Here is a 12736-nt window from a genome sequence, read left to right on the forward strand (position 1 = left end):
CGCTGCCATCGCTCCAGTCACACGGTGCATAGGACTTCATCTTCTCAACCTTCTCTCTAGAATTTCGAGACTTCTTCCTTCCGATCACGCTGTGGGAGAGCAGGCAGGAGAGTGAGTGTGGTACGTGGTTTCCAGGAGGACGCTTTCCGCCCCGTTCTCATCAGCGCCCTGCGTGGTGGATAAATGCTTGGTAACAACGGGACCCAATGCACCATCCTTGGCACCAAACCTCGGCTACCCGATGGCACCCAGGCGATGTGGGTGCTGCCCAGGGCGTGGCCGGTTTTCCCAGCCATCTCTTGGCGTCCCTCCTCTCATATTAGAGGAGAACAGCGGGAGGAAGAAAGGGCCCGTGTGCTCCCGCTGGGTCAGACTCTCCTCCTCCAGGTCCAGAGTGTTTTTCCCGTTCAGAGGGGAACATCCCCTTCACGTGTCAGCCGGTGGGATGGCCAGAGGTTATGGAGAATCCCAAAGCCAGGTGCTGAGGCTTCAGGTAGCCAAGGACGCTGGCCTCACCAGGTTGACAGTCCAGTCGGGAAGGCAGACATTACACAAGTCGTCGTTACCAAGGTGACGGTTGCCATGGGAACGCATGGGGGGGGCGCTACACATGGACCTGGGCAGGCAGGTGCGACCCCGAGGAAGTGACCATTTACCCTGAGACATGGATGAACAGGCGTTAGTTACACAACCAGAGCAAGGGAGTGCCTTCCAGGCAGAGAGACATCCACGTGGAAAGACCGAGTTGGGAAAGACCAGATTTTAAAGATTTTCTACCGTCTCTGGAGGAAAACGAATCAGCGCTACCATGGAGCGAGTACCCTGTAGGGCGGGACTAAAGGGCGAGCATTGTACTCATTGCTGAGCTTTGTGCGAAACCTCCAGAATCCCCCGAGAACAAGAGAGGTTTGTCTGCATGCTGGTGGGGCCCTGTGTGCCTCCCCACTGATGCCTCTGCATCCTCTTAAGGCAGCACCTGGGGAGGATCAGGTACTAAGTGTTTGTGGAATTGGCTCTACATTTTAAATTTTTTTAATTTAAAAATTTTTTTTCTTTTTAGGGCCGCACCTGAGGCAAATGGAGGTTACCAGGCTAGGGGCCGAATCAGAGCTGTTGCTGCCAGCCTACACCACAGCCAAAGCCATGCCAGATCCAAGCCGCGTCCTCGACCTACACCACAGCTCACGGCAACGCCGGATCCTTAACCCATTGAGCGAGGCCAGGGATCAAACTCAACCCCATGGTTCCCAGTCAGATTCGTTACCACTGAACCATGGCAGGAACTCCTGGAATGGACTGTACATTTTACAGATGAGGAAACTGAGGCTCAGAGAGATAAGGCTACCTACGTCTCGCTGGCAGAGACAGGACTCCAGCCCAGGGTGCAGCCGAGAGCCGTCCCGCAGCCTGCTGACCATCCAGCACCGTCTAAGACAACAAAGTCTTGCTTTCTCATCTTCTAGACACAGCAGAGCCCACATCTGGGCCTCGAGCACAGAGCAGGTGCACAGCACACGGCTCCAGGACAGCCCACTGGCTCAGGCCAGCCTGTCGGGCACGCAGGCTGCCCTAGGGGCTGGCACCCAGTTGGGGCTGTGCCCTACCTGCAGGGGGGAGCCCATATCGCTCAGTGCACCCAAGTTTGCACCCACGTCTCTTCAACTGGGGTCCGTTAGCTGACCGAACACTTGGGCCCAGGGCCCGTGGAGCAGAAGCCAAAGAACTGAGACCGTGGGGGCCTCCGCTGGCCGCAGGTCAGACAGTGGGCTGAGCATCAGGGGTGGTGCATCCGCCTCACGGTTTGGTGTCAGAGCCCAAGGGGGCTGAGTCCTCAGAGGTCACGTTGTACCTGTGCACCCTGAGGCCACTTCTCCTTCCTGGCAGTGTAACCTGGGCACTTCTCCTTCCTGGCAGTGTGCCCTAGGTGGCTCCTTGTCACCGCACGGATGGCTGGCTCCTCGTCACCACATGCCTGGCCCTCCTGATGGGAGGCTCGGAGGAAGCACCCTTAAAACAATTCCATCGTCCTCCACCTGCTGTTATGCTTTAGGTTCTTAAGTGAATAAAAGGCTTGTTCATGTGTCATAAAAGGAGTCGTTTCAAAAGTTAAAACATGAATGTGTGAAGTGCTCAAGCGCTCGAGAAGGTGACTCAATATTAATCCTGATCGACACTTGCCACTCACGGAGCATCTTCTGCGGACCTGAGTCCTGGTGTTGGGAGGCACCCCACGGGACGCCTGAGCTCCGTCAGACTGGGACCCTGAGCGTGCTGGCACCTGCAGAGGGCAGCAGAAGTGGCGGTACCAAGGGCTGATGCTGGAGCCTAGAAGTCACAAGGACCCCACGTTCTCTGCCGCAAGCAGAGGGCCTCCGCCCTCCTCGAGACCACCCAGCTCGGAGCCACAGCTCACGCCCAGAAGCTGATTCCTCGCAGCCCCTCCGGTCAGGGGCTCCGCCGGGGCCTCTGCTGATGATCTGAGGTGGCACCTGTGCCATCTGGCTCATTCCCAGTCTTGCAAAAAAAAAAAAAATCCTCTGTGGGTGCTGCTTTCTAAGCTGGGGGATCAGACTCACCACCGGAAAGAAAAGGGGAGGTGGACACTTTCGGCTTCTAGAAGAATATGGGAAACAGCTCATGTGGTGGTGCTAAGTCCCCGGGTGCGTCCCCTTCTCTTCCTGAACCGAGCTCCGTGGAGAGCGCGGAGGGTCATGTGAGGGCTGCAGCCCCACTGTGTGAAGGGCCCCACTGTGTGAAGGGCTGCTCCTGGCGATTCACGGTTGGGGGGGGGGGCGGCTGATGGCCCCTCTTCGAGAAGGGCAGGCATTTTGAAGAAACTCAGGGGCAACGCCAAGTGAGCCTGTGCTTCAAGGAGTGGGTTCTTGGAGCTCGAGGCAAGGCTTTCTCCATCCTTCCAGTGCGTTCAGCCAAAAGGCAGCGCCGGGGAGGGGCAGGCCCTGCACTTGGGGAGAGGAATACAGCTTCTTATCTGGAGCGCAGCAGCAACTCAGAAAGGACAGCATCACGCATCCCTCCTCCTCACTCTGCAAGCGTCTACATCAGCAGAACCAATTTAGAACGAATTTAGCCCGAACTGTGATTGGTATAGTCATTTGGCAAGGCTAAAAATGTCTGCCAGCATCTCCCGGCAATAAATCAAGGCTCTGGGGAGTCAAACTGGAACCGCGGTCTATATAAAACCCAAACCCGCCTGGGAGCTCCACGTGCACCTTGAGACGGAAGCCGAAACGCTGACAACCGTTTTTAACAGGACGAGGGCTTCGTCCACGTCTCCCACAGGGTCTGAAGTCCAGAAGGTGCCCTGGGCTTCCAACGAGAGCCCCCGTGCCCATGGCTCAGGGGAGGAAGTGGAGTCAAAACGCTGCCGTCTCAAAAATAACCACCAAGTTTAAAATTACATTAGTCCTTTGGATGAAACTATATTTAAACGAAGGGTGCCTACGACTGCGTGTGTGTGTCTATGTGTTTGTCTGCGTGCATAGCCGTCCTCTTCCAGAATGTCTGCACGGTTGAAAGGACAGAATACTGAAGTCAATGTTGAAATCCTTGGCTGTGCTCACGCCACTGTCACTTGTCATAGGACCCTGGCAGCGTGCTCCACAAAAAAGCCAAGATTTGGGGCCAGTTCAAAACGTGGGTCTGCATGACGGAATAGAAGAGAGGGAAGGTATATATACGTGTGACTGGGTCACTTTGCTGTAGAGCAGAAACTGGCACAACATTGGAAATCAACTATGCTTTAATGAAAAAAAAAAAACCAGGCCCGGATCTGCCACATACCAGCTCTACAATCTAACATATAACCTTAGGTGTCATTTAACCTTCCTGGGCTAATTTCTTTTTTTCCATGGAATGGAGGCAGTGCCTACCTTAACATGTTTTCAGCATTAGCGATGTTTATAAAGTCTATGACAGAGACAGATATAGACCAAGAGAGACAGAGACAGAGGCCAAGACAGAGAGAGGAGGGTGTCGGGGTGAGACGAGCTGGGGAGGGAGAGCAGGTGCTCTGAGGGGAGGCAGACAGACCACAGCACGAGGACTGGGAGAAGCGACGCCTGCAGGGGTGCTTGACAGGAATGCCATGAGAACTCTTATTTGTCCTTCAGCCCCGCTCCCTCTGTCTCTCAGCTCAATCTTCTTAAGTTCTACTTCACTCTTTATTTTTTCACTGTTTAGGGCCACACCTGCAGCACATGGAAGTTCCCAGGCTAGGGGTTGAATCGGAGCTACAGCTGCCAGTCTACCCCACAACCACAGCAACGCGGGATCCTTAACCCACTGAGCGAAGCCGGGGATGGAACCCGCATCCTTGTGGTTCCTAGTTGGGTCCTTTCTACTTGGCTCTTGTGAGAGTTTTGCTTTTGGAGAAAGAACTAATTAGACACATGACATAAAGGTTCCTGATTTTTACCAAGAGAAAAAACAGCTCTACTAAAGATGTCTTAAATGGATGCACAAATCCTGTTTAAAGGGTGCCAGGCTGTTACCTGCCCAGGGCGCCCACCTGCCTGGTCAGGCCCTGGGCCCGGCATGGGGGTTTCTAAGTGCATGTCATTCCAGAGGAAGTCACTGAGATTAAGTGAGAGCCACTGAATTCTCAGGATCTGACCTCAGGGCTGCGTTTGACAAAGGCAGGGCAAGGAGAAGCAATAACGGGGAGGGATAGGGCCCTAGCTGTGTTTGATTTATTCTCATCTCAGCGGCAGAGGGAGGCAGAGAGTAAAACATGAGCCTTCCAGGGACAGACAGCAGGCCTGTGTCAAAAGGCACACACAGCTTAAGGTATCTGTTCTAAGAAATAAGGTGAAAAGCTTCTCAGCAGCACCCAGGCAGCTCTCCAGAGTCACTGGTATTCAGGAGCAAGGCCCTAGAACTGCCTAGACCGTGACGACACACATGGCGGGAAGAGAGATTTGTATTTTCAAAGAGAACGACGCATGTCAAAAAATGACTTTTTTCTCAGCCTTCTTTGGCCTGTAGACACACATGCTTCTGTAAATACGGGCTGAGTTCAAGGTCTGGCCTGGCGCCAGTGGATAAGCCGCTTCCTCTGCACCTCCGAGATGCGAGGCCCAGAGAAAGCAAAGGAGAATCCTGACCCTAGGCAGCAACGCAAATGTGCGCTGCTGCTCCAGAGACTCAAATCGCGGCCTCTCCGGGCACAGCCGGGCTAGGCATCACAGGTTTGAAAAGTGAGTTTGCAAGGCGGGGTGGGGTGCTGGCTGTTAGCACCTTACAGTTATGTCTCTAATCAGGCACTGGCTTCAGTCAAACCCCGACACCTTCCTTCCCCAAGGCGCTCAGAGGTGTGGGAAGGCCCTGCCTGAAGTCCCCCGTTTCCAGGGAAAAATGCAGCCGGGCTCTCCAGTCCCCTTAGTAATCTGGTTCAGTCTACACTGAGTTCTGTTCTCCAGTAGAGAAAAATTCTCAGCAACTGCTTTCTAACGTGTTCCTGAAACTGTGTGTGTGTGTGGGGTGTGTGTGTGTGTGTGTGTGTGTCTCTCTCTCTCTGAGGGAGAACATTTTCTATCCCAAAGTCCAAACTAGTCTGTGCCTGGTTTACTTGATAATTCAATTTTTTTTTTTCTCCCTGGACTCAATCTTCTCAAAATTTCCTGTCTTGCAGTGTTTTCCTTTTTATTTATCTAGTTAGGGCTACACTGACAGTAAATGGAGAGATGGGAGCCAAAGAGAAGAGAGGCAGAGAGATGGGTTGGTTTGAGAACACGGGTCCCCGGGGATGAAGCCCCTGGAAAGTAGGGAGTGACAGATGCCACCCCCCACTCCCCACTGTGTGGGCTGGGATCAATCCAGCAGCTTTCAGGGCACATTTCGACAACTCCTCCTGCTGTCAGGAGACTCACAGGCACATCTGCAATCAGGCATTTGGTGGCTAAGACACCGCTACACCTGCCCCGGGAACTCCTTTCCCAGTGGAGGAAGGGACTTCCTTTTGGGACCGGGACACTGGTAAGTGCAAACGGCTGAAATTAGTGCAGTCAACGTCTCCCGACACCCGCTCTGTTTTTATTTGTCATTTATTATATAAATCGAATTTTTTTTTACACAAAAGTTATTTTAAAAACAAAGTTTACCCAAAACTACTGAATCTCAGCAGAGGGATTTACCACCAAATGGTGGATTTACATGGTAAACCTGAGGCCCCAAGCATTCAATGCACAACCAAATCTTACATTTTCTAATAATTCATTAACCAGAGGCCAAAATCGATTCCGTACCTGTTTCAAAATATGGGATAAAGACAAAATAACCAACGCCAGCCTCCACTGTGAAGCGGACAAAAGAAAACGTCTCTCCTCAGGATTGGCCCATTATTTTGCTGAGAGTGAAACAGTCAAGAGTTCTAAAAATATTTAAGCATAAATATTTAGGTTTCTATACAACACATATATGCACAAACACATCCGTCCTAATTCCACGCCCCTTTGTGTTATTTAAATTGCACCATCTCTGTTAGAGATTACACATGACACGTAGGAGGATTCCCAATCGTTCTCGGCAGCCGTGTCTTACACACAAGCCAAATGCAAAACTTAAATAGTCATTAAATTCAACCAGAAGCCAGCTCAACGCAGTACTTTGGCTCATATATATATATATATATATATACTATGTTGATGCCTTAGAGGTGATGAAACTGTTCATATAACAAGGGCTGAAGAGGATGTAATCCATTCCCAAGGGTACTTAGCAGATAGTTCCCAGTGGATGCAGAAGTGATGGACCAGAAACAGGAAGAAACCCAGTAAATAGGACTGCAGCTATTTTCTTTTTTCAGCTTTCACATCCAGCTGAAGAGAAGAAATAATTCTATCCAGGGCATTCTGCAACAGTTATTAGTTTAGGCCATTTCGTGTATATAATGTCTTCATAATTCAAACCAGGATGCTAAGTAACTCCTCCCTCTCCCGCCAGACTTCCGCTTGTTTCCGGAAAGAAAGACAGATTCTGATGCCTCGGACAGTTCCTGCAAACCCAGTGGGTTTGCAGTTATTTTCTCATGCTGTTGGCAGGGGCGAGGCATCCCTGGGTCAGCTTTAAATTCTGCAGAGATGGGTCAAGGGGGACGGCTCGATCAGGCATAATTACAGGCGCTGGCTTCCTCCCGAGTAAGTGCACGCTTGGTGTGTGCCGCTCGTTCTCTCCACAGGTGCATCCCGTTACTATTCGCATTTAAGGAGGTGGGTGTGTGGAGAGAGAAAACAAACCACCTTATGTGGATGGGACCATGCAAGAGAAAGTCAGGATGGATAGAGCATTTCGTTGAACATACGAGGAAATAAGGCTATTGATCCACAGAGGAATTGTTTGATTCTTTTAATGGTTTCTGAACGCATCAATATTATGTGGTATTTCAATTAAACATAAAATTTGAATCATGAGACACCTGGAGAACAGAAACAAAGATGTTCACTCACAGACAATAATGGTACACAAATAACTGACGGCAGCTCACCACGGCGCACAAGCTGGAGCTCTGCCACAGCGCTGAGATCCTGAGGCTCTCTACATACCCTGTTTAACACAAACGTTTGCTAGGTGACAGTGACATGCAGTGACATCCAGGGGAAAACTGAAGACTGGGGATGAAGGATGAGAACAACATACATGCCACACAGACACGTCCTGCTGTGGGGTAGGGAACAACACTACACCTTGCCAGGGATGCTCAGGACAGCTTGGGTTTGCTGACCAAAGTAGAGAATTTCGTTTTCTGGAACAGAATACTCCCTGAATACAAGGAAGGAATAAAAAAAGAGTGAATGTCCTAGCCTTAACCTGACCACCTCTTGTACCTTTGGAAAAATATGAAACACATCCAAAACTAGTAAATTACATTTTGCATGCACAGGTGTGTGTGTGTGTGTGTCTGCAAGGTCATCTTTGTGTATCTGCAGGTGTGTGTATATAAATGAAATGAATCGATGCTAGCATAAGCCTTCAACTTTGCTCTGAATAACATCCATATTAATTTTTGGCAATTGCACTACACACTCTCAGAAATCAAGTGCCAACTCCAGTCTCAAAATTATAACTGAACACACTTTATTTTCTTCATTTAAAATTATCTTCCAAAATGAGGACCTCTGACAGTGCAGCAAAGGTGGCATCAAATACCATTTCTGTATGTGAAGCGGGAGTCTCAGACTTCATGGCATCAGGGCCACATCATTTCAAAAGCTACCTAAACACTGGTGTGTAGGATTGAAATAAAAGAAAAAAAAGAAGACTAAAAACTGTGGCATCAAGAACAGCCAAGTTTGCACCAGTAGCCGTACCTGGTGTTTGGAAAGCAGCTTACAAAACTCATTATTACGCCTGAGAGTCACTGCCCTCTGGAGATTTAGAAAGGTGATACGGAAGATTTAGCTCGTGACTTTTTCAGGGGAACAGAATGAGTGACTGGCCAGGAGAGGCTGCAGCTAGTCAGGGGAATGGTAATAAATCTGAAGTTTGTTTTGAAAACGCTGCCGCATTTTTCATATAAATTATGGGTGGGGTTTTTCATATAAATTATGGCTAATTGTAGGGCCCCAAACATTTAAACATATCTCCATTATCAGTAATCATGGTCCAAACAGAAGGTAATCCGAATCCATTGCTGGAACTGGTACACACAATTCTACTGTGAAACAAAGAGGTGAGACCTGACAATGACCGTGAACTTACATGAAAAAAGGTGAAAATAATAACAACCAAAAAACCCCCTAGAAGTAGTGAGAGTCTATTTTCTGGAGTCCTAGAAGAAAGTCTCATTAGTTTTGCCTGCGTCCCTGAGAGCTTGAATGTTCTGACTAAAGGCAAGTTTTGGTAAGGATGTACATTTGTACGCTCTTCCTTCTCATCCAGAATAAACCATAACGTTTTAGGCAGCTTTTGGTGTCTTGTATTTTTTGTTATAGCTGTTACTCAAATTTCACTCGATGTGAACAAGTCTTTTCTCTGAATGTCAGTCCTGGGGTGTGTGGCAGTGGGGGAAGCAACATCTGCCATAATTTAAAGACTCACTTTCCTCTTTCTGGGAGGAACAAAGCAAGAAAACACATACCAAACATCACAAGTGCATGTTTATAGTCCTCTCTCCCCAGAGTGTTTTCCAGTTGTCGAGGTGCAGTTAATAGATTACGTCCTATTTACATTCAAAGTAAGATGACATCGACAATGCGAGACCTGCTGGAGAAACACACATTGAAAATGTACATTTCCCCCCAAATCGCCAGTTGATTTTACTCCTTAAACAATATGCATGATAATAAAGGGCCAAACACAAAGCTCTTTATATATATATATATATATATATATATAAAAGAGCAAATTGTATTCCAGGAAAGTTAGACAAAGGCAGGAGATGAATTTCAGCGAACTAGATCTATTTCCTCGGGAGCTTTGAGAACTCATCTGAAATCCTGGATAGAGGCTGAGTATTTTCCATTACAATCGTATCTGGAGATCATGCAGATGGAGACGTATTTTGCTTATTAACTCTTATTTAATGTCTACAAAGTGTTTGAAAATCATGTTTAAAGATCCAAACCTGTACCTCTCCCCTCCATCACAGTTTTGGAAGAATGGGACCCGTAGCACAGCAACTAGGGAAGAGAGAGGTAGCGGAAGTGGCCGTCTTCTTAGAAGGAACCCCCCCAAATATCTTAGGGCATGAAACACAAGGCTTTTGTTGTTCCAGATGAATCCGTTGGAGAGTACAAAAACATTCTGGAGCAGAACGCACACAAACAGGAGAATCGTAAGCAGCCCGAACCACGTATATTAATAGTAAGCTCTTAAAGAAAAGCATGTACCTTTTACAAAAACGATTCTCATGGATTTTGAATCCAAGGTGATACGAAAGAAACAATTTATAGGCTTTACAATTAATAATATAAAATTAGTAGCAAATAAAAAAGGCTTCCATGATCCACAAGAAGACATTTTGGAGGATACATTAATTTTTTTTTAGGATGCCCTGAGGGTGGCATGTCCTAGGTCCCTGCTTCTGTTCCAGGCAAAGGCCAAAGGCGGGCACTTGCTCAGGGGTCATCACTGTCGTTAAGGGAAAATCAGATGCAGGACGATTCGAGCAAACTGGGACGGGAAAGAAAAATCAAGCCAAGTGGGAATTCTGCCGAGCCCACTGCACCCTGCCCGCAAATGTTTAAGAGATCAATCAAGGACAGCGCTGAGGGTCCCCCATTTATATGGATGCGTGTATGGGCCACACGACAAATATCAGAACAGGAAATCAGTTAAAACAAGTGTGCAAATAAGTCTCGGGGACCGAGGGAGGGAGAGGACTAGCTGATCCTCGAGGTAAAACTGCCACGTGGAGATTCCGTCATTTCAGATCCCCGACCTACCCTCCCCCGTACCTCCTCCGTCTCCAGGCGCTAAAGGTCGACCAGTCACAAACTTCAGGTCAGTGTTAATACTTTTCACCTGCTTCGTTTAGGGACACTGAGTTGCTTTCATAAGACATTTGGTTGGATTTAGTCATCGCCCACGGTTCAGCTTTGTAACTTGGGAAGAGTCGGTTCTCATCGAGAGCCCTGTACTGGGAGCAATTGTTTTCTCTTGAGGTCAGCATTTATCTAAGCCCGTCTGCAAACGTTCTGTTACGGGGGGAGGAAGCGTGTTGAGCAAATTCTCCTCGACAATGAGACAGCTCCGTTTTAGGGACTGACACCCTTCCAGTTCAGGGGGCAGTGTTTCCAGGTAATTGCCAACGAGCTCCAGATGAGTCAGGTTCGACAGCTCGCCCACGTGAGGGGACAGACTCATCAGGCTATTTTTCCCCAAAAGTAAACACTGCAGCTTTTTGCACTGAAACAGCCCATCTGGTAGCATCTCAATCTGGAAAGGGAAAAAGAGAAGCCAGTAAAACTGGGTTTTTGATGGCCTGCCATTACACATTTATTTATTTAGACCCCTCTCTTTCCCCCAAAACATTTCTGGACAGCTACAGGCGTGCATACAACCGTGATGATGAAGTAGATGGACGAGATTAAGGAGTCCACGCTCGAGGCCACCGTGAGCTTCTACACCCCTGCTCCATATGGATGGGCCACAGACGTGGCACTAAGCATGCTAACAAGCAATTCTCAATTCTCAAAGAAAACCCACCCGGTTCCATACGTATTGTCCCTATGATTAAAAAACAAACAAACCAGGAACTCTGGAGAAACATAATTATCCTTAAGTCCGAGATCAGAAATCAGCTGATGTCGAGTCCTCATAAAGAGTTTACTGTGTGAGGCAAGGAGTTACACCCTCAAAGACATCCTGGCCACAGACCCAAGGCTGTTTCTTACGGCTTTACAGTATAGACTGAAAACTTTATTCTGTTAAAAAAAAAGAAATGACAGAAGCAGAGACAAGAAGATCCGATCCTATGTACATGTCATTCTGCTTTCCATACACACTCAGGAGTGTCCACTCTTCTTCTTGCTCTCAGGGTTTCAATTAAATCATATGACACAGAGAAATCATTTAAAACAGGATAAACAGCCTGCCATGGGTCAACCCCTCGAGCCGCTCCACTGCTCTCTGCATCCCTATCTGGTGGGAAGGCTGTATGTGAGTTTCCAAGGGAGCCAGTGTGTGTGGCTATGAAACAGGGTTTTCTGGCGAAAGACACGCAGAGAAGGGGTGCAGCCCTCCACACCCTCCACCCCCATCCTGCCACGGACGGGTTAGTCTTTGCCAGGAGGAGCCAGACAGCACCCCATCCTATGAGGCTCCACTTGTTTATATCGGCCAGAGACCCAGCATCTTTGCAAAACGCCTAGGAAACAATGCAGGCTCTTTGGTTTCAGAAGAGGCTTTGCTAAGAAAAGGAATCAAAGAGGAGCACCAGAGCTCAACCTGCTCCTCTCATGGGTTAGTGTAGCCCATGGGCCAGCAGCTCTCTGCTGGAACTTCCAGGGCCGTCTAGAATAATCTCCCTGACAAGACCAATCCCTCGACGGTGTAAAAATATGGTCAAATTGCATTCAAAAATGCTCCTTCTGTCGGAAACGCCCCTTTCCTCCACCACCCGCATACACACTCAGTCCTGGATACCCTTGAAAAACCCTAACCCTAACCCGGGATGGTTCTTGAAAATACGTCTAATGAAAATAAATCTAATGATCACTGCTGCTGAGACCGACCTGCAGTAGAGCTCATGGTTCTACACCAAAACGCCAGGCCAGAGCAAAGGAAAAGAACTACCCCTTTCTTTCATTCCTTCTTAAGAAGGCAGCCGCAAAACGATACAGACGATGATTTCAGGACAGAGAGACGCGGCAGGGAGATGAGAGGCAGAAGACCTGTCAGGCCCTCTGACCAGGGACACCTGCGGCTCAGAAGGAGGGTCGGTGACCCAGCAGAGGGAGTCACAGCAGAGGGAGCCCACAGTCCTGTGCGAAGCGCTCAGGGCTGAGAGCGCCTGACGGTGCAAAAGCAATGACTTAGGCAAACGAGCTGAAAGGAGGGCAGCGTGGCTCCCTGCATTCAGTGCATGCCTGCTGAGAGCCTCGTTTTGTTCCAGGTTCCCAGGGAGGGCAGGGGGATAAAGTGCTGAAAAAGACGGGGCCGGCGGGGGGCGGGGGGTGGTGGGGGGTGGTCTGTCTTTAAGACCCAGGCGGGGACTCCTGTCAACGTTGGCACTGCTGGCCTTTCGGGTGTGGAGGTGCCCTGTTGGTTGTTGGATGTT

At 48.9% G+C, this 12736-nt stretch overlaps 2 protein-coding genes across 4 annotated transcripts in view; both read right to left on the minus strand.

Annotated features, from left to right (window-relative positions):
• Nucleotides 1-12736, minus strand: part of LRRC8C (leucine rich repeat containing 8 VRAC subunit C) — a 122155-nt gene that overhangs the window by 103533 nt on the left and 5886 nt on the right. The gene's annotated exons all lie outside the window — the stretch shown is intronic.
• The window catches only part of LRRC8B (leucine rich repeat containing 8 VRAC subunit B), a 69034-nt gene continuing 63645 nt past the window's right edge, over nt 7348-12736 (minus strand). For all 3 annotated transcript variants that reach the window (XM_047785344.1, XM_047785343.1, XM_047785345.1), the window contains one exon: nt 7348-10893. In XM_047785344.1, the coding sequence (XP_047641300.1) occupies nt 10621-10893 (273 nt within the window). In that variant the 3' untranslated portion in view covers nt 7348-10620. The remainder of the gene's footprint in view (nt 10894-12736) is intronic.

Source organism: Phacochoerus africanus, chromosome 6 (assembly GCF_016906955.1).
Source record: "Phacochoerus africanus isolate WHEZ1 chromosome 6, ROS_Pafr_v1, whole genome shotgun sequence".
NCBI classification, from domain to species: domain Eukaryota; kingdom Metazoa; phylum Chordata; class Mammalia; order Artiodactyla; family Suidae; genus Phacochoerus; species Phacochoerus africanus.